This window comes from Oncorhynchus masou, chromosome 30 (genome assembly GCF_036934945.1).
Source record: "Oncorhynchus masou masou isolate Uvic2021 chromosome 30, UVic_Omas_1.1, whole genome shotgun sequence".
Taxonomy (NCBI): domain Eukaryota; kingdom Metazoa; phylum Chordata; class Actinopteri; order Salmoniformes; family Salmonidae; genus Oncorhynchus; species Oncorhynchus masou.
In genome coordinates this window covers 31,077,496-31,100,476 of record NC_088241.1, presented here as the reverse complement: position 1 = coordinate 31,100,476, position 22,981 = coordinate 31,077,496, and the positions used below count along the sequence as shown (strand labels likewise).

The 22,981-nt window shown below is 42.1% G+C and overlaps 1 protein-coding gene across 1 annotated transcript in view; it reads left to right on the top strand.

The window, feature by feature from the left end:
* LOC135522520 (receptor-type tyrosine-protein phosphatase U-like) overlaps positions 1-22,981 on the top strand; it is a 320,589-nt gene that overhangs the window by 214,065 nt on the left and 83,543 nt on the right. Inside the window, exons 9-12 of the mRNA XM_064948847.1 lie at positions 4,482-4,591; positions 6,442-6,643; positions 11,427-11,529; positions 12,145-12,418. Of these exons, the coding sequence (XP_064804919.1) occupies positions 4,482-4,591; positions 6,442-6,643; positions 11,427-11,529; positions 12,145-12,418 (689 nt within the window). The remainder of the gene's footprint in view (positions 1-4,481; positions 4,592-6,441; positions 6,644-11,426; positions 11,530-12,144; positions 12,419-22,981) is intronic.

Here is a 22,981-nt window from a genome sequence, read left to right as displayed (position 1 = left end):
TCACATGGCTGTCTACCTTCTCAATCCCTTCTTCCCAAAGACCTGTAAGAAACACTTGTCTGTTTTATTGACAGACTGTTCAGGGATCACTTTGGTGATCAAAATAACCCCAAGTACCTAGGGAGTCATCCAAAACCTTTCTCCAGAGGGTATTATCTCTGCTCTAAATTCATATGTGTTAACAAATTAACAAAAATAATTCTGGGAAAAATGGGAGAGAAAAAAATCGAGCTATCTATACAGTTGGGATTGATAACACTGGGTCAGTCAACATCAGTAGCTACAGTTTGATTGAAGGGATTCATAACTATCATGATTCATCTCCTGTCCCATGCGGTTATGTCGCAGTAGATTAGAATAAAAGCATTGTGACCATCTCCAAGAGGCTGCATCAGCATACCAAAGGATCCATCTCATTTCTCAAATGAAAATGAAGCCAGAGAGAACGGATTTTCCCCCATATCTCTCAATATATTCCTTTTGAGCCAAGGCAGCCAACAGCCTCTGTGCATTGCAGATGCCTAGCTGAGATCAAATGTATTTTTCCATTAAAAAGAAACTAAACGAACACACTGTTTTCACACCAAAAGGAGAAAGAAAAAAAGTGTGTGAGAGAGCGAATGAGAATGAGAGAAAAAGAGAGGGAGAGAGACTAATGGGGATTGTGTCTGGAATAGAAAACCACAGTGCACTATCAAAACAGTTAGCTTTGTTTTTATAGGGATGTGTATAGGCCAGGCTTCCCCTGGTGTCCAGGCCAGACAGAGTTTTAACAGCATTCAGCATTTATACTAAGGAATGTCATCACTGGCCATCAGCTGAGGATGCATTTAATCACCACTATTTCATGGAGGTATTTTGATATGTTGAAGGCATAAGACTCATGGTACAATAGAAATGCCCTGTCCACTATAGTACAATAATTATATTTGTATTTGTATTTATTATGGATTCCATTAGCTGCTGCCAGAGCAGCAGCTACACTTCCTGGGCTCCAGCAAAATTAAGGCAGTTTATACAATTTTAAAACATTACAATACATTCACAGATTTCACAACACAATGTGTGCCCTCAGGCCCCTACTCCACCATTACCACATATCTACAGTACTACTTCCGTGTGCGTGTGTGCGTGTGCCAATGTTTGTGTTGCTTCACAGTCCCCACTGTTCCCGTAAGGTGTTTTTTTAATCTGTTTTTTAAATGTAATTTTACTGCTTGCATCAATTACTTGATGCGGATAGTTCCATTTAGTCATGGCTCTATGTAGTAAGTAGTGATGAAGTCAATCTCTCCTCCACTTTCAGCCAGGAGAGATTGACATCCCTAATATTAGCTCTCTGTGTACATCCAAGGGCCAGCCGTGCTGCCCTGTTCTGAGCCAATTGCAATTTTCCTAAGTCCTTTTTTGTGGCACCTGACCACACGTCTGAACAGTAGTCAAGGTGCGACAAAACCAGGGCCTGTAGGACCTGCCTTGTTGATAGTGTTGTTAAGAATGCAGAGCATCACTTTATTATAGAGAGACTTCTCCACATCTTAGCTACAACTGCATCAATATGTTTTGACCATGACAGTTTACGATCTAGTGTTACTCCAAGCAGTTTAGTCATCTCAACAGCTCAATTTACACATTATTTATTACAAGATTTAATTGAGGTTTAGGGTTAGTGAGTGTTTTGTTCCAAATACTGTGCTTTTAGTTTTATAAATATTTAGGGCTAACTTATTCCTTGTAACCCACTTTGAAACTAACGACAGCTCTTTGTTGAGTGTTCATTTCAGTTGCTATAGTAGCTGACGTGTATAGTGTTGAGTCATCCACGTACATAGAAACTCTGGCTTTACTCAGTCAGTGGCATGTCGTTAGTAAAGATTGAAAAAAGTAAGGGGCCTAGACAGCTGCACTGGGCAATTCCTAATTCTACCTGGATTATGTTGGAGAGGCTTCCATGAACACCCTTTGTGTTCTGTTAGACAGATAACTATTTATCCACATTATAGCCGAGGGTGTAAAGCCATAACACATACGTTTTCCAGCAGCAGACTATGATCAATAATGTCAAAAGCTGCACTGAAGTCTAACAAGACAGCCCCCACAATAATTTGATCATCAATTTCTCTCAGTCAATCATCAGTCATTTGTGTAAGTGCTGTGCTTGTTGAGTGTCCTTCCCTATAAGCATGCTGAAATTCTGTTGTCAATTTGTTTACTGTAAAAGCACCATTTTTTCCCAGAAGTTTACTAAAGGTTTGGTAACAGGCTGATTGGTCGGCTATTTGAGCCAGTAAAGGGGACTTTACTATTCTTGGGTAGCGGAATGACATTAGCTTCCCTCCAGGCCTGAGGGCACATGCTCTCTAGTAGGCTTACATTGAAGATGTGGCAAATAGGAGTGGCAATATCGTCTTCTATTATCCTCAGTAATTTTCCATTGTTGATAGACAACAATAATTTTTTCACCTCTTCCACAACTGACTTTACGGAATTCGTAAATTTCATGATTTGGTCCAATATACTTGGAGGTGTCGTGTAAGTGTTTGTTGCTGGCATGTCATCCCTAAGTTTGCTTATCTTGCCAATGAAAAAAATCAAGTAGTTTGCAATATCAGTGGGCTTTGTACCGACTTGGCTTTTTTCCCCAAAATTTCATTTAAGGTGCCCCAAAGCTTTTTACTATCATTCTTTATATAATTTATCTTTGCTTCATAGTGTAGTCTATTTTTATTTTTATATCGTTAAGTGATTGATTTCTCAATTTGCAGTACGTTAGCCAATCAGTTGGGCTGCCAGACTTAATTGCCATACCTTTTGCCTCATCCCTCTCAACCATACAATTTTTCAAATCCTCATCAATTCAAGGGGATTTAACAGTTTTTACAGTCATTTTATTAATGGTTGCGTGCTTATTAGTAACTGGAATAAGTAGTTTCATAAATGTGTCAAGTGCAGCGTCTGGTTGCTCCTCATTACACACCACAGACCAGCAAATATTATTTACATCATCAACATAAGAATCACTACAAAAGTTGTTATATGACCTCTTATACACTATATTAGGCCACGACTTTGGAAATGTGTTTTTCCTAGATATGGCTATTATCTGCAGCGTTAGTAAAAATGTGATCAATACATGTTGATGATTTAATTCCTATGCTGTCTGTAACTATCCTGGTATGTTGACTGACAACCTGATCCAGGTTGCAGGCACTTGTTACAGTTTAAATTTTTTCCCGAGTGGGCATCTTGATGATAGCAAGTCAACATTTAAATCACCCAGAAAATATACTTATCTGTTGATATCACATACATTATCAAGCATTTCACACATTATGCAGATACCGACTGTTAGCACTTGGTGGTCTATAGCAGCTTCCCACAAGAATGGGATTTAGGTGAGGCAGATGAACCTGTAGCCATATTACTTCAACAGTATTTAACATTAGATTGTCTCTAAGCTTTACAGGAATGTGGTTCTGAATATAGACAGCCACACCGCCTCCGTTGGCATTTCTGTCTTTTCGGTAGATGTTATAACCATGTATTGCTACCACTGTATCATCAAAGGTATCATCTAAATGAGTTTCAGAGATAGTCAGAATATGAATGTCATCTGTTTACAAGCAAGTTATTGACTTAATGGACCTTGTTTCTTATTCTACATATGTTACAATGGGTTAATTTCACTTTTCTGGGTTGCTTGATTGTTTTTAATACTTTAATGGGAAGCTTATCAGAGTTAGACTTACTCATGTTATTTACATTGGAGCTGAGGTCTTCCTACTATTGCACACCGCCAGTGTTAAGTGTAACTGGTTTATAGGCTCATGATTACTGCTTACAATCGCTGTAGGATGACCAGATGTATTCAGTGCAATTAGGGGTACATACATTAAATTACTTACATTCTGTTTGCCAATGCCCCTAAGATCATGTACATTTGATGCAGCGTTGTGAAGACTCATTGTCACAATGGTAGGGATTAACTGACCTGGTCTTGGATCATTTACTAGTCATTGTTTCAATGCAAACTTGCAATCATTCCTGAAGAGTATCTTCTGTTTTCAGAAGGTGTCAAAGTTATCAATGAAAGTGACTCCAGCAGAGCTAAAATAGTGTTCATGTCAGACTCGGTACTCAAATTTATTTCGGGGTCTCTATATCATGTAATATGAACCTCACCCTCATGATGATACTTCGAACTTGATCAGTCTGAATTGATTGTAAGCACTTGATAATGATTACTCTACTTCAGTGGTTTTATATCCATCAATCATCTCCTATTCTCTTTGCTTGTACACTCTCTGACTCTGACACAAAATATAGTCCTTTATGTCCTACATGATGCAGAATTCTCAGTTCTAAGGCTAACATTGTAAGAGGGACTCTGACATTTACCACTGAATATGATATTGACATTATGAGATACTTGCCATGATTTTACAGCTTCAGTTGCCTGACATGTTGCTTGTTTCCCATAGTTCCCGGTGGCATCACCCCTGAATCGCTGACCTTCACCCCCCTGGAAGACATGATCTTCCTCAAGTGGGAGGAGCCAGTTGAACCCAATGGTCTCATCACCCAATACGAGGTAAATCAAATCAAATCTATTTATATAGCCCTTCTTACATCAGCTGATATCTCAAAGTACTGTACAGAAAGATAAGGATGCTTCCCACTCTGCTTGATGCCCTCCAATCATCTTCCTCTAAACATCTCCTCCCAAAATTGACCCTCATAAATTGTAGTAATTGATTGGTGTAGTTTAGGTCAGCAAGAGCAGTGTCACAGGCATTGATTAGCACAGGTAAGTTCTAGGAGAGAAATGTCACAGAACTTTTCAAACAGAGAGTTATAAACAAGGACAGAACAATAGCTATATTTTACAGGTGGCTGTTAATTGATGTAATAGACACAACACAGCTGTTTGACGTTAAGAATACAGGCAGAAGCTACAGTACATATCAGCCTCTATATATGTGTGTTTGTCTATGGCATTTTTTTACAAGCTGATAGTCCATCCCCAGAGTGCTCTCTGTTTCTCTCCGCTCATCTAACAGTACATCCTAGAGCTAGCAAGTAGTCTGGCACATTGTCACCAAGAGAAGTTAAGAAAAATATTTATCAGCATATACTGTAGCACTGCCATGCATCATCACATTTTTCACCCTCATTTATTAGCACTACTTTATTCATGCTAATTTTGTCTTCACCTATGGTAGGGGCTCATTACAGTATTACCTATACCAGCCTCAAGCCTTCACCCAGCCCTCTCTCTTTCAATGTCATCTCAAGGAGAATATTATTAAATGGGATTTGTGGTTTGACATATAAAGTGGATGGATTTTCTTCCAGTAACGTCCTGATCTCTCTGAGCTGACAAAGAGAGCTTTAGACAGAGCCGCAGAAGGAATCCTCTTAATTTCTCTCCCATTAAAGCTTTGACCAGTCTCCCTGAGCCCATCAATCGCTATAACTCCAGCCTCACAAGCCCCTCCTTGGTCTTCTTTGCTCTTTCTGAAGGCTATTATTGGCTTTTATGTTGGCTTTTTTATGAGGAACACATAGGTCTCTGTGTGTACTGTGTACAGTCATTGGCTATCTTCACAGTTACCACACCTGCATGGGCATATCGTGCTCTTAAAATAATCTGCATAGTCAATAGTTTGGTTCAAGTCAGTGGGAAGCAAGGCGTGTCTGTGTTATTTAACATTCCCAGTTTTTACATTACTCTCTGACGCCACATGGGTGGAATCCCATAAGACAGTTTGACTGGGTGGGGAAAAAATTGCTTCCAACTGCATCAATATTTCACACATAACACATTTCCATTTTAGCATGAATGTCCTTCAGGCTTGACCATTATGAATGGATGAGCAAGCCAAACAAAATCATTAACATCTTGTTATTGTGCAACCCGCAGGTTGGGAAATCTGTAAACACACAAAACAATAACGGTTTGATAATGATTCTACTTTCATGAAAAAATAACAGCATTACACTGGACTGGATCACATTTCCTGCTGCGACTATTTCTGTCACTTTATTTCTAGTTATATGTACATGTCTACCTCAATTACCTTGTACCCCTGCACATCGACTCAGTGTAGCCAAGTTATATACTTATATACTATTATTACTTTTATTATTACATGTTTTACTTTTCTATTATTTCTCTATTTTCTTACTCTCTGCATTGTACACACCGTGTTGTTTACTAAGCACGTGATTAATACAATTTGATTTGAAAAGCAACATTACCAATCAGTACATTGACTTAGAGCAGAAGCACAATTTTCAAAGTCAGATGTGAATCCTCAGAGAAAATCAATTGAACAAAAGTTAAAAGGTAGTTGCTCCACAAAGTAAATAACTCCTGTTCTCAGAAATAATTACTATATGAATCATTCTGGTGTCTTTTTTGTATTTATCTGTCCACAGATCAGCTATCAGAGCATTGAGTCGTCTGACCCAGGCATCAATGTGCCAGGACCTAGGAGAACAGTGTTGAAGCTGAGGAACGAGACCTATCACATGTTCTCCAACCTTCACCCTGGCACCACATATCTGATTTCTGTCCGTGCTCGCACAACCAAGGGCTTTGGCCAGACCGCCCTAACTGAGATCACCACCAACATTTCTGGTGAGTGTCGATGTGTGTGTACAACTGCAGGTGTATGTGTTCACACTTGAATGTTTGTCTATCCATTTGCATTTGTATTTATTGAGGATCCCTTGGGTCCAGCAACATTAAGGCAGTTTCTAACCTTTATTTTAGTAAGTTAAGAACAAATTCCTATTTACAATGATGGCCTACCGGGGAACAGTGGGTTAACTGACTTGTTCAGGGGCAGAACGACAGATTCTTATCTTGTCAGCTCGGGGATTCAATCCAGGAACCTTTCGGTTACTGGCCCAACGGTTACTGGCCCTGCCGCATTTACAGTGCATTCGGAAAGTATTCAGACCCCTTCCCAGCCTTATTCAAAAATTGATTAAATATATTTTTCCCTCATCAATCTACAGACAATACCACACAATGACAATCGAAAACAGGTTTTAAGAAATGTTTGCAAATGTATTAAATATAAAAAAACAGACATATCTTACTTACATAAGTATGCAGACTCTTTGCAATGAGCCAACATTTTTTGCTCAGATGCATCCTGTTTCTATTGATCAGAGATGTTTATACAACTTGATGGGAATTAAATTGATTGGATATAATTTGGAAGGGCACACACCTGTCTATCTATATAAGTTCCCACAGTCAGCAATGCATGTCAGAGCAAAAACCAAGCCATGAGGTCAAAGGAATTGTGCGTAGAGCTCCAAGACAGGATTGTGTCGAGGCACAGATCTGGGGAAGGGTACCAAAACATTTATGCAGCATTGAAGGTCCCCAAGAAGACAGTGGCCTCTATCATTCTTAATGGAAGAAGTTTGGAACCTTCCTAGAGCTGGCCACCCGGCCAAACTGAGCAATTGGGGGAGAAGGGCCTTGCTTAGGGAGGTTACAAAGAACCCGATAGTCACTCTGACAGAGCTACAGAGTTCCTCTGTGGAAATGGGAGAACTTTCCAGAAGGGCAACCATCTCTGCAGCACTCCACCAAAGGACTCTCATACCATGAGAAACAAGATTAACTGGTCTGATGAAACCAATATTGAACTCTTTCGCCTGAATGCAGAATGTCACATCTGGAGGAAACCTGGCAATGTCCCTAAGGTGAAGCTTGGTTGTGGCAGCCTTATGCTGTGGGGATGTTTTTCAGTGACAGGGACTGGGAGACTAGTCAGGATCAAGGGAAAGATGAATGGAGCAAAGTACAGAGAGACCCTTGATGAAAACCTGCTCCAGAACACTCAGGATCTCAGACTGGTGCAAAAGTTCACCTTCCAACAGAACAACGACTCTAAGCACACAACCAACACACGGCAGGAGTGGCCTCGGGACATGTCTTTAATTGTCCTTGAGTGGCCCAGCCAGAGCCCAGACTTGAACCTGATTTGCATTTCTCTCTCATTTCTGGAGAGACCTGAAAGTAGCTGTGTCCACGACACTCCCCATCCAACCTGACAGAGCTTGAGGAGAAGAATGGAAGAAACTCCTCAAATACAGGTGTGCCTGTAATCGCTGCCAAAGGATTTTCAACAAAGTACTGACTAAAGGGTCCGAATACTTATGTAAATGTAATACTTTAGGTTTTTTTTGACATTTGCAAACATTTCTTAAAACCTATTTTTGCTTTTTCATTTTGGGATATTGTGTGCAGATTAATGAGGGTAAAAAAAAACAATTGAATCCAATTTACAATAAGGCTGTAACATAACAACATTTGGAAAGAGGCAAAGGGTCTGAATACTTCAGAATGCACTATCTACTATACAACATCCATGTATGCGTGTGTGTAGAGTGCGTGTCCATGTGTGTGCCGTGTCAACCTTTGTACCTAGCTTGCATCAAAGTTGAACATCAACTGTCTGAAGGATATAACAGGAGTCTGTAAATACACTATATATATATATATATATAGTATAAATATGTATATATATATATAAATATATATAAATATAAGCACACAGTCATAGACAAGCACACAGTCATAGACAAACATTGGTAGTAGAATCGCCTTACTGATAAGCTCAGTGACTTTCAACGTGGCACTGTCATGGGATGCCAACTTTCGGCCCTGCTAGAGCTTCCCACGTCAACTGTAAGTGCTGTTATTGTGAAGTGAAAATGTCTAGGCGCATCAAAGGCTCAACCATGGTAGGCCACACAATCTCACAGAACGGCACTGTCGAGAACAGAATCTTATAGAGATTTAAAATCATCTGTCCTTGGTTGCAACACTCACTACTGAGTTCCAAACCACCTCTGGAAGCAACATCAACACAATAACTGTTCGTCAGGAGCTTCATGAAATGGGTTTCCATGGCCGAACAGCCGCAAAAAGCCGAAGATCACCATGGGCAATGCCAAACATCGGCTGGAGTGGTGTAAAGCATGCCGCAATTCAACACTGGAGCAGTGGGAACGCGTACTCTGGAGTGATGAATCATGCTTCACCATTTGAATTTGTATTCATTATGGATCCCCATTAGCTGCTGCTAAGGCAGTAGCTACTCTTCCTGGGGTCTGGCAAAATGAAGGCAATTTTAAAAACATTGAATTTAGAACACACCATTAGGCATTCCCGACTGACAAATCTGGGTTTGGCTGCCAGGAGATGCCAGGAGACCGCTACCTGCCCGAATGCAGATTGCCAACTGCAAAGTTTGGTGGAGGAGGAATAAGGGTCTGGGGCTGTTATTCATGGTTCAGGCCCCTTAGTTCCAGTGAAGGGAAATCTTAACACTACAGCATACAATGACATTCTAGATGATTCTCCGCTTCCAACTTTGGAACGCCAACTGCCAGCCAGGCCTAATCACCCAACATCAGTATCTGACCTCACTGATGCTCATGGCTGAATGGAAGCAAGTCCCCGCAGCAATGTTCCAACATCTATTGGAAGGTTTTCCCAGAAGAGTAGAGGCTGTTAATAAAGCGGCAAAAGGGGGACCAACTACATATTAATGCCCATGATATTGGAATGACATGTTCGATGAGCAGGTTTCCACATACTTTTGGTCATGTAGTGTATTTCTGAAGGGTATTACAGCAATATGTTAATTGATATTGCACATGGCTGTGGTAATCACAACTCCTCTGGGTCTCAAGGGAATGTTGTGAGACAGACAAATTAATTCCTTTGTCAGAGGAAAATATACCAATGTCATGTCCTCTTCCATATGGTGTATGTCTCATCAATTTCATAGATTCCCAATACTGCAGTCTCTCTATCCGAGGTATATCACTGAAGACTGTCTGTGCTTGTGCAGTTGTGTAGCTAGCTATAGTAGGTTTCACTCACTTTGTGCTATTATCAGGGTCTGAAATTTGACTTTCAACCTCAGTTGCTTTATCCTCTTGCAGTGGCAAAACAACTCCTCCAAGAATAGAAGTACTACCTCTCCCATCCTCTCAAAAGGATTGACACCCTTTCATCGCACACAACAAAGCACAAACAGCAGAGAGTAAACAGCGGTTGTTATGTGTAAGGATAGATGAAGTGCTATCTTCATGGGATCATGCAGCATCTCCCAGCTGAGAGAGAGACAGACTCTGAGCTTATTACTGAAGAAGGAAATCCATCCCTGGTGTTCCATTCACTTTTAATGATGCATGTTTACCTGTGTAAAAAGGCAGGAATAAAAACACCTCAGAGGAAACCTCAATGCTTCTCTCTCTCTCTCTCTCTCTCTCTCTCTCTCTCTCTCTCTCTGTGTCTCTCTCTCTGTGTCTCTCACTCTGTGTGTGTGTGTGTGGGTGTATGAGTGTGTCTCCATGCAAAGGAGAGTACTAAGAGTTATTTAATTATAGATTTACAGCTGAATCACTCTTTGGTGGCTGTATGTCAGACAGGGACATACACTTGTCCGGAACATCTCTCATTGCTACATTGACAACTAGCTTGCAGCGCTTATAATGAACTCCACATAATGTGCGTGCACCTCTACTAAGACAGCCACAGAGCCTGCCTTCTACAGTCTTCCAGAGTGAACTACCACAGAGCACACACTGAACTGTACACAACCCTCAAGCTAATTTTTACTTTATCTCCATTAAACTTATTCTAATAAACCCTCTCAAAACCTACTCCCAACCGATCAACACCTTACTGACATCAAACAACTCACAATCTTTGTAACACGCTAGAGCTTTTGTTACGTGTGAATAAAATAAACACTTATTAAACACCTCACTTTAATTGAAGGCATCTTTTTCAGCCAGCTGCAATTTTCCACATCCTATTTCTTTATACCATAATCATTCATTTCTCCATAATAGTTTACCTTTCCTCCCCTTCACTAATTGACTAGGGATATTAAAGACATGCTGTGCAGGAGGCATCTCCTGGGAGAAACGCAGCTTTGGCCAAATCCCTTTAAATGAGAAGCTCCTAGTATTTGTCCTCCACTTCCAGGACTTTTAATTGCACTCGGTATCCAAGACAACCAGAACGGATGGAAATTCTGGAGGGACATTTCTGCGGGAACAGTGACTCACAAGATTCGATGGGGCTGCAGACCTTTTATGAGAGAATAGGGAAAGAGCCTGTATGTTTACTAGATAGGATGTGTGGATAGACACAGTTCAGCTGGTTTTAAAGGGGACTGATGAAGGATGTGTCTGTGTGCATGTGTGTATGTCTGCGTGTGTGAGTGAGTGTGTGTCGTGAGAGTATGTATGTGTGTGTGTGAGAGCATGTGAATAAGTGCGTTTGTGTGTGCGTATGTATATCATCTTGTTTATTACAAGGTCAGTCTAATTGCTATATAATATAACTTTGTCTGTACTCCTGTGCTCTGCCTCCTCAGCTCCAATGTTTGACTATGGAGACATGCTGTCCCCTCTGAGTGAAACAGAGAGCACGATCACTGTGTTGCTTCGCCCCGCCCTGGGCAGGGGAGCACCCGTCAGGTGAGAACACAACAGCAACAGACACACACAGACATGCACATAAATATATGCATTTGCATTGTGTGCCCCCCCAACCCCTCTTTTTACGCTGCTGCTACTCTCTGTTTATCATATATGCATAGTCACTTTAACTATACATTCATGTACATACTACCTCAATTGGTCCGACCAACCAGTGCTCCCGCACATTGGCTAACCGGGCTATCTGCATTGTGTCCTGCCACCCACCACCTGCCAATCCCTCTTTTTACGCTACTGCTACTCTCTCATCATATATGCTTAGTCACTTTAACCATATCTACATGTACATACTACCTCAATCGGCCTGACTAGCCGGTATGTAGCCTCGCTACTTTCATAGCCTCGCTACATAGTCTTTTTACTGTTATTTATTTACTTACCTATTGTTCACATAATACCTTTTTTGCACTATTGGTTAGAGCCTGTAAGTAAGCATTTCACTGTTGTATTCGGCGCACTTGACAAATAAACTATGATTTGATATACGATTTATAGACATTTTGATGTCACATTTACAGCACATACATATTATTTGCCAATGCCCCTATATGACCAAACTTAATGAGAAACATCTTACATCTCTCTCTCCACCAGTACGTACCAGGTTGTGGTAGATGAGGAGAGTGGCAGGAAGGTGAAGAGGGAGCTGGGGGTTCAGGACTGTTACCCTCTGCCCATGTCCCATGGGGAGGCCCAGGCCAGAGGGACCCCCAACTACTACACGGCCGAGCTGCTTCCCAGCAGCTTGCCTGAAGCCAGCCCCTTCACCGTGGGGGACAACCACACCTACAATGGCTACTGGAACACCCCGCTGGACCCCCGCAAGAGCTACCTCGTCTACTTCCAGGCCATGAGCAACTTCAGAGGGGTGAGTACAGGACTTGAAGAAGGCTGTGGCTGATTTCTAGATCAACCCCTAGTCCCTAGGTGATCTGAGAGTACGGGTAGGTAAGCAATAGGTCATTATCACAATTTGGTTTAGAGCATTTGATTTGGCTGCTGGGAGACCCCCAGCTCGTTTAAAACCATTGACAACTACCTGCGGGTTTCAAGGTATTTTTAAATAAATGTTATAAATATTTGGTTTTATCATCACTTCTTGAAGAGCGTAGTCAGAACTATACATTTCCGATTATTACACATTTATCTCTATGATCGGAGTTATACGACAAGTAACTTGTGCTTTTGATGATCAGTTAACATCAATTGATTATGTACTGTTTTCAGATGTGAGGGTGTCCTATCCATATAGCTAGCAAGCTAAGCAAACACCTTGTCATTTAGCTTGCTTTATCAGAGATTAGATTTTTGGAAAGAGCTTGGCATGGGCAAATCACTTGTCAGAAAATTCAAAAAATACGGCGTGGCTAATCTCAGTGCGACGGCTCCCGGTGAGAGCAGTAGTCCAATGGAGATGTTATGTTAAAACAAAAAAATGCCCAATGCCATCATGCACTGATTAAGAGACACTTCAACACGTATTATTAGAATGTAGCAGAACAAAGCAAATCTGGGAACAAATGCAAGATATTGGAGACACTATTCAAGTCAGCCATACTGAGAACAATCTCGCCATCACGGCCATCACGACGCCAGGACAGCGGAGTCAATCACCACCTTCCGGAGACACCTGAAACCCCATTGTGTCCTCCTCCCAGAGCGCTAAGAACCTTGGCGTGATCCTGGACAACACCCTGTCGTTCTCAACTAACATCAAGGCGGTGGCCCGTTCCTGAAGGTTCATGCTCTACAACATCCGCAGAGTACGACCCTGCCTCACACAGGAAGCGGTGCAGGTCCTAATCCAGGCACTTGTCATCTCCCGTCTGGATTACTGCAACTCGCTGTTGGCTGGGCTCCCTGCCTGTGCCATTAAACCCCTACAACTCATCCAGAACGCCGCAGCCCGTCTGGTGTTCAACCTTCCCAAGTTCTCTCACGTCACCCCGCTCCTCCGCTCTCTCCACTGGCTTCCAGTTGAAGCTCGCATCCGCTACAAGACCATGGTGCTTGCCTACGGAGCTGTGAGGGGAACGGCACCGCAGTACCTCCAGGCTCTGATCAGGCCCTACACCCAAACAAGGGCACTGCGTTCATCCACCTCTGGCCTGCTCGCCTCCCTACCACTGAGGAAGTACAGTTCCCGCTCAGCCCAGTCAAAACTGTTCGCTGCTCTGGCCCCCCAATGGTGGAACAAACTCCCTCAAGACGCCAGGACAGCGGAGTCAATCACCACCTTCCGGAGACACCTGAAACCCCACCTCTTTAAGGAATACCTAGGATAGGATAAAGTAATCCTTCTCACCCCCCCTTAAATGATTTAGATGCACTATTGTAAAGTGGCTGTTCCACTGGATGTCATAAGGTGAATTCACCAATTTGTAAGTCGCTCTGGATAAGAGCGTCTGCCAAATGACTTAAATGTAAATGTAAATGTAAACAATGGGAAGATATTGACTTTTTACTTTATATATGTTTATATATTTTTATATATATTTTTATATATATTTATATATATTTTGTAACGGCGTTCTTCGTTTGTCGCAAGAAAGTCGGACCGAAATGCAGCGTGTTGGTTACTCATGTTTTTTAATGAAATGAAATCGCGGTACATGAAATAACTAAGACAAATACAAAACAACAAAACGGAACGTGAAACCTAATTACAGCCTATCTGGTGAAACTACACAGAGACAGGAACAATCACCCACGAAATACAAAGTGAAACCCAGGCTACCTAAATACGGTTCCCAATCAGAGACAACGAGAATCACCTGACTCTGATTGAGAACCGCCTCAGGCAGCCAAACCTATGCAACACCCCTACTCAGCCGCAATCCCAATAACTAAAAAACCCCACTACGAAATACAACAACATAAACCCATGTCACACCCTGGCCTGACCAACTAATTAACGAAAACACAAAATACTAAGACCAAGGCGTGACATATTTATATATATATTTTATATATTTTTATATATTTATAAATATATATATATTTATAGAAATATTATATAAACACATTATATATATATATAATGTAAATGTGATGTAATTTACAATGTATGCTAATAATCCAGTTTAAAAATAATAAAGATAATAATAATATTAAAGCCTAATAATATAATTTAAAAGCACAAAAAAAGGAACAAAACAAGAAATTATGCAAACAACTGGTTGTATGTCATGAAAGAGAAAAGAAGCAGAGAAATATGGTTTAAGAGCTGATGTTGTTTGAAAAATGTATGGTTTTCTGTCGGACTGCTGTCATGACCACTATAGATGGCAAGCAAATCAAACAATATTTGGATATAGCCATCTAGTTTATCCCCTGAAAGTTAGTTTGTTAACAAGCCATATTGAAGTGATCTGTTCTGAGCTAGCGAACCAATTTGATGTGGTCCATCAATAAATATACAGTTGAAGTCGGAAGTTTACATACACCTTTAGCCAAATACTTAAACAAAGTTTTTCACAATTCCTGACATTTAATCCTAGTAAAAATTCCCTGTCTTAGGTCCGTTAAGATCACAAATTTATTTTAAGAATGTGAAATGTCAGAATAATAGTATTGACAATGATTTATTTCAGCTTTTATATCTTTCATCACATTCCCAGTGGGTCAGAAGTTTACATACACTCAATTTGTATTTGGTAGCATTGGTTAACTTGGGTCAAATGTTTTGGATAGCCTTCCACAAGTTGCCCACAATAAGTTGGGTAAATTTTGGCCCATTCCTCCTGACAGAGCTGGTGTAACTGAGTCAGGTTTGTAGGCCTCCTTGCTCGCACACGCTTTTTCAGTTCTGCGCACAAATTTTCTATAGTATTTAGGTCAGGGCTTAGTAATGGCCACTCCAATACCTTGACTTTGTTGTCCTTACCACAACTTTGGAAGTATTCTTGGGGTCATTGTCCATTTCGAAGACCCATTTGCGACCAAGCTTTAACTTCCTGACTGATGTCTTGAGATTTTACTTCAATATATGCACACAATTTTCCTCCCTCATGAGGCTATCTATTTTGTGAAGTCCACCAGTCCCTCCTGCAGCAAAGCACCCCCACAACATGACGCTGCCACCCCCATGCTTCACGGTTGGGATGGTGTTCTTTGGCTTGCAAGCATCCCAATTTTTCCTCCAAACATAATGATGTTTACATATCTGATTATGGCCAAACAGTTGTATTTTTGTTTCATCAGACCAGAAGACATATCTCCAAAAAGTATGATCTTTGTCCCCATGTACAGTTGCAAACCGTAGTCTGTCTTTTTTATGGTGGTTTTGGAGCAGTGGATTCTTCCTTGTTGAGCGGCCTTTCAGGTTATGTCGATATAGGACTCGTTTTACTGTGGATATAGAATTTACTCAAATGGTGTCAATTAGCCTAACCGACTTGCCAAAATGATAGTTTGTTTACAAGAAATGTGTTAAGTGGTTGAAAAACTAGTTTTAATGGTTCCAACCTAAGTGTATGTAAACTTCCGACTTCAACTATAGGTATTCCTCTAGTCTAGATGGGATAAGATGGCGATTGCATCGTCTGTTGGTCTATTGGGGCAGTAAGCAAATTGAAGTGGGTTAGGGTGTCAGGTAAGGTAGAGGTGATTTTATCCTGGACTAGTCTCTCAAAGAACTTCATGATGACAGAGGTGAGTGCTACGGGGTGGATAGTAATTTAATTCAATTACCTTTGCTTTCTTGTGTACAGGAACAAAGGTGTACATCTTGAAGCATGTGGGGACAGTAGATTTGGATAGGGAGAGATTGAATTTATCCGTAAACACTCCAGCCAGCTGGTCTGCGAATGCTCTGAGGATGCGGCTAGGGTTGCCCTCTGGGCCGGCAGCCGTTCGAGGTTTAACACTTTTAAATGTCTTACTCACGTCGGCCAGATGGTGTTCTTGGGGTTGTACTCATCATTCTTCTTCCTCCAAACACAGCGAGTGGAGTTTAGACCAAAAAGCTCTATTTTTGTCTCATCAGACCACATGACCTTCTCCCATTCCTCCTCTGGATCGTCCAGATGGTCATTGGCAAACCTCAGACGTGCCAGGACATGCGCTGGCTTGAGCAGGGGGACCTTGGTGCGCTGCAGGATTTTAATCCATGACGGCGTAGTGTGTTACTAATGGTTTTCTTCGAGACTGTGGTCCCAGCTCTATTCAAGTCATTGACCAGGTCCTGCCGTGTAGTTCTGATCCCTCACCTTCCTCATGATCATTGATTCCCCACGAGGTGAGATCTTGCATGTAGCCCCAGACCGAGGGTGATTGACCGTCATCTTGAACTTCTTCCATTTTCTAATAATTGCGCCAACAGTTGTTGCCTTCTCACCAAACTGCTTGCCTATTGTCCTGTAGCCCATCCCAGCCTTGTGCAGGTCTACAATGGCCTCCATCATTCTTAAATGGAAAAGGTTTGGAACCCCCAACACTAATCCTAGAGCTGGCCACACCCAGCCAAACTGAGCCAATGGTCACTCTGACAGAGCTCCAGAGTTCCTCTGAAAAGATAACCATCTCTGCAGCACTCCACCAATTAGGCCTTTATGGTAGAGTGGCCAGACTGAAGCCACTCCTCAGTAAAAGGCACATGACAGCCCACTTGGAGTTTGCCAAAAGTCACCTAGAGACTCTGACCATGAGAAACAACATTCTCTGGTCTGATGAAACCATGATTTAACTATTTTGCTTGTAGGCCAAGCGTCACGCCTGGAGGAAACCTGGCACAATCCCTATGGTGAAACATGGTGATTGCAGCATCATGCTGTGGGGATGTTTTTCAGAAGCAGGGGCTGGGAGACTAGTCAGGATCGAGGCAAAGATGAACGGAGAAAAGTACAGAGAGATCCTTGATGAAAACCTGCTCCAGAGCGCTCAGGACCTCATACTGTTGTGAAGGTTCACCTTCCAACAGAACAACGACCCTAAGCACACAGCCAAGACAATGCAGGTGTGGCTTCAGGAGTTGAACCTGATCTAAAATCTCTTCAGAGACCTTAAACTAGCTGTGCAGCAACGCTCGCCATCCAACCTGACAGTGCTTGACAGGATCTGCAGAGAGGAGTGGGAGAAACTCCCCAAATGCAGGTGTCAAATCAAATCTTAAGCTTGTAGCATCATACCCAAGAAGTCTCAAGGCTGTAATCGCTGCCAAAGGTCCTTTAACAAAGTACTGAGTAAAGGGTCTAAATGTATAAACCTGTTTTTGCTTTGTCATTATGGGATATTGTGTAGATTGATGAGAGAAAAAATGATGTAAACAATTTTAGAACAAGGCTGTAACATAATAACGTAGAACAAGTCAAGTGGACTGAATACTTTCCGAAGGCACTGTATATTTCCAATAATGTATGCCAGGTTTGAAAGAGCAGGAGAAATTACCTCCTTTCGGCTTGTACCCCATGTGAAAATATTTGTGGTGTGAAATGTGCTTGTTGGAAGAGAATGCCTGGATTGGCATGGTCCCTCGCTGGAATCCATGTAACTGAACGTGTCGAGCGCTTTGATTCGATGCACAGCATACAAAAGGTGTCAGGGACAGGGAATTACTTGTGCGCATTACTTCCAGCTAGTAAATCTGTGATTAGCTGGTATTACTCAGATAGACAACAGAGACAAGTGGGCTCTCCTTCTCTTCTCCCTCCAACATTATCTCTCCCTCCATTCTCTGTCCTTTCCCTCTCCCTCCTTTCTCTTTTCATCCCTCTGCTACTGGACTTAGCCTCCTCATCCCTAGCCTTATCCTCCATTCCCTCTCTCCTCATCCCTCCATTCTTCTCCTCTGTCTACTCATTTTCCTCTCTGTTATTCCAAATCATTGGAGACTCATTAAACCCTGTGACTAATAGGATCCTAAGTAGAGGAAGATCCGGATCCTGATCCAGCAGGGCTTTATTCCAGACCACGTCCTCTGTTCCTGTTTTCCCACACCGCTGCTCCTCTCCTGCCCAAATAAAGCTGCAGCAGTCCCAATCATACACCTAGGAAGCCCCATTATCAGTCCAAACTGCCATTACAGGATCACCCCGCTACCTGGTAGAGACAATTACTTAGGGATAATTGGACACAGGTGCAGATGATCAGAGATGGAAATGTTCTGTTTTAATATTCAGAGAGTGCGGCAAGGCTTTTCTTTGCAAATCCAAATCTTGGCCAGCATTCGGAGCAGCCTTTTGTGGATCATCAGGAGCAATGGATTCCTACAGGACTTTGCATCATTGCTCTTTTTGAAACCATCATCAGATGACAGTAATAGGACATGTTACGCAGTACATTTGTTTTTTTTCTCAATAATATGCAATTTATATCCATAAATCTCCGTTGAGCCATGTTCAAAAAATGCTACAGAAATGTACGGAGAAATTATAGAAAGCTCCGCCAGATAACAGCAATACACATCATAAACTTTGACTAAATATACATGTTCTACATATAGTTAGAAAGATACACTGCTTCTTAATGCAACCGCTGTTACATTTATTTTTAACGTTACAGAATTCGTTCACTATGCAATAATCTGAGGCGGCGCTCAGACATAAGCAATATTTCTCTGCTATGATGGAGTCAACAGAAATACAAAATTACAACATAAATATTCCCTTACCTTTGATGGTCTTCAATCAGAATGTAGTGGAAGGAGTCATACTTACCTAATATAACGTTTGGTTTCAGTTCGTGTGTCTTTGTATTAGCATATGCTAACAGCTTCAGGTGAAATGCACCAAAAAGGACTGCTGATCACAAACCGTTGCGCATCAAAACTTCAAAATTACATATTATTACATATTACATATTATACATATTATACAGAAACTGATCCCAGATCCGTAGCTGGTTGGGAAGGGTGGGGGCGATGACGGGGTAACTTAACGTTTTACCTTGTCATGAAATCCAAATGCAGATGTCAATTCGATTGGTACCTTTCGGGGGTTTTTGGTCTTCGCGCTCAATGATACCGAATTCCTAGCTGCAGACTAGCAATTAATATCAAAGACTTGTTCTTATTCTGTCGGTATCGAGAGTCTAAGACTTTAACCACGTGGTGTGGTCAAAAGATTCAGCCATCTACTCAAACCTTGGCCCTCTCATTATCGAGATAAGCTGTTCTGCAACTTTTAGCCAACTTGTAATTGAGGGAAGCTCGGTCTGGTGATAGAAAACCCGGGTGGGGGTTTTATTTGGAAGAGCAGAGAAGGGCCTGTCCCAGGATGACCGACCATAACTATGCTCATGGGTGGTCCTCTGATTTAGTTAAATTCCGAAGGGAATTGGAGTTTTTCTTCATTAAACAGTCCAAAATCACATTACACAATTTCACAAGCAACATCCACACTCATTCATCTTATACAATAATTAGATGTAAGCCTCATATCTGAGGATATTGTATAAACAGCGTTATGGTAATGTGGCCGCATTGTCTCTCATGAGTTTCACAAAATTGTACCAAACAAACCAGTTCGTAGCTGGATTCTTCACCGATCTTTTATACCTTCTCTAGAACATAAATGTTGTTCGGACCTCAAGTTCTGTGAGGTGGAAGAAATTCCTTTGTTCTCTCTATGAAAACTCCCTCTCTCTCTATACTGTGGCCATGAGGAGATATCTCCTCTAGGAATTTATGACCCGAGGTCGCAGCAGCCTGAGTGTAGGAGACAGAGAGAGGAGGATGATGCTCACTATACCCAAAGAGGGCAACGTCATGACAACAGGTACTACATAAATATTTGATGATAAATAACCTAGCAATGGCAGCTATTAGTCTACTATTAGCACGAGTCTGTTTGGTTGGATGCTGGTTCTTGTCTCTCCCTCTTTCCTCCCTGCCTCCCGCTCCCCATGTCACTCACTCACAGTACCCCCCCCCTGCTAGAGCTGCACCTCTCCCTCCCTCCTCTTGCACGTTATCACCTCTGGTTAATAACGTAGCTTATAAAATTACTTTTCTGCTTCTTTCTTTCCTTACTCGGAATGGGCCTGGTCTGTACGGAACGGGTCTCGTTCTCCGCGGGTCCGTTCGGAACTGGTCTATATTTTTTAATGTATTTATGCATCATCGGGTCCGGGTGGGAAAGCTTCTGGTCCATTTAATAACGTGTACACTGCACGCACCAGGAACCTTTGCTACATTGAATCATTAAAGTTTCATCCAAGAACCTCTCAACTAACCAATGGTACAAAAACAGCGGGGGGAGACAATAATAAAGATTGCTAATACTATATATACATATTTAAATCTGTAACCATGATAAATATCCATGGGGGGAGCAGGGGGTAAATGTTCATTGGGATGGGGGATAGAATACCCATAGGGGGAGCAGCAAGGCGGTGATGGATACTCCGTGGCTTGGATTTCTGAGGTCCTTGATCATCTTTCTCCTTGGTCTTCCTGTGACACCTGTTGTTGTAGGTTTCCTGGAGGATAGTCCAGTTCTGAGTTCTGTGGTGCAGCCTGACAGTATGCATCACAGACAGTATGCCCGACAGTATGCTCTCAATGGCGCTCCTGTAGAACCCTGGGATAACACCACATTTCTTCAGCCTCCTGACCATTTCAGCTCATCGGAGATGTGTACGCCGAGGAACTTGAAGTTATTGACCGTCTCCAAGGCGGCCCCGTTGATGAGGATGGGGGTGTGTCCAACTTGATTCCTCCTGAAGTCTACAATCCGCTCCTTTGTTTTGCTGAAGTTGAGGAAGAGGTTGTTTACCTGGCACGACGCCGTCAGAGTGCCTACCTCCTCTCTGTAGGCCGTCTCGTCTTTGTTGGTAATCAGGCCTACTACTGTTGTGTAGTCAGCGAACTTGATGAACTTGATGATGGAGTTGGAACTGTGGCCAAACAGTTGTGGGTATTCAGGGAGTACAGGAAGGAATTGAAGACACACCCCTGTGCGACTCCCGTGTTGAGGTTCAGTGTAGAGGTAATGTTGGCTACTTTCCTCCCTCTGCGGAGCAGCCCGTAAGGATGACCAGGACCCAGATGCATAGGGTGGAGTTCATTCCCAGGGTCATGAGCTTTGTGATGAATTTAAAGGGCACTATGCTATTGAAGGCCGAGCTGTAATTGATGAACACCATCCTTACATATGCATTCCTTGTCCAGGTAGGTGAGGGTATTGTGCAGTGCAATGGTGATTGCATCTTCCGTGGATCTGTTAGGGTTGTAGGTGAATTGGAGAGGTTTCAGTGTGATGGGGAGGGAGGAGGTGATGTGGACTTTAACTAGCCTTCATGACTAGCACTTCATGGTGACTGAAGTGAGTGCTACAGATTGGTAGTCATTCAGTTCAACTACTTTCCCTTTTAAATCAAATCAAATCAATCAAATCAAATTTTATTTGTCACATACACATGGTTAGCAGATGTTAATGCGAGTGTAGCGAAATGCTTGTGCTTCTAGTTCCGACAATGCATTAATAACCAACAAGTAATCTAACTAACAATTCCAAAACTACTGTCTTATACACAAGTGTAAGGGGATAAAGAATATGTACATAAAGATATATGAATGAGTGATGGTACAGAGCAGCATAGGCAAGATACAGTAGATGGTATCGAGTACAGTATATACATATGAGATGAGTATGTAAACAAAGTGGCATAGTTAAAGTGGCTAGTGATACATGTATTACATAAAGATGCAGTGGATGATATAGAGTACAGTATATACATATACATATGAGATGAATAATGTAGGGTATGTAAACATTATATTAGGTAGCATTGTTTAAAGTGACTAGTGATATATTTTACATTTCCCATCAATTCCCATTATTAAAGTGGCTGGAGTTGAGTCAGTGTGTTGGCAGCAGCCACTCAATGTTAGTGGTTGCTGTTTAACAGTCTGATGGCTTTGAGATAGAAGCTGTTTTTCAGTCTCTCGGTCCCAGCTTTGATGCACCTGTACTGACCTCGCCTTCTGGATGATAGCGGGGTGAACAGGCAGTGGCTCGGGTGGTTGTTGTCCTTGATGATCTTTATGGCCTTCCTGTAACATCGGGTGGTGTAGGTGTCCTGGAGGGCAGGTAGTTTGCCCCCGGTGATGCGTTGTGCAGACCTCACTACCCTCTGGAGAGCCTTACGGTTGTGGGCGGAGCAGTTGCCGTACCAGGCGGTGATACAGCCCGCCAGGATGCTCTCGATTGTGCACCTGTAGAAGTTTCTGAGTGGTTTTGGTGACAAGCCGAATTTCTTCAGCCTCCTGAGGTTGAAGAGGCGCTGCTGCGCCTTCTTCACGATGCTGTCTGTGTGGGTGGACCAATTCAGTTTGTCTGTGATATGTATGCCGAGGAACTTAAAACTTACTACCCTCTCCACTACTGTTCCATCGATGTGGATAGGGGGGTGTTCCCTCTGCTGTTTCCTGAAGTCCACAATCATCTCCTTAGTTTTGTTGACGTTGAGTGTGAGGTTATTTTCCTGACAC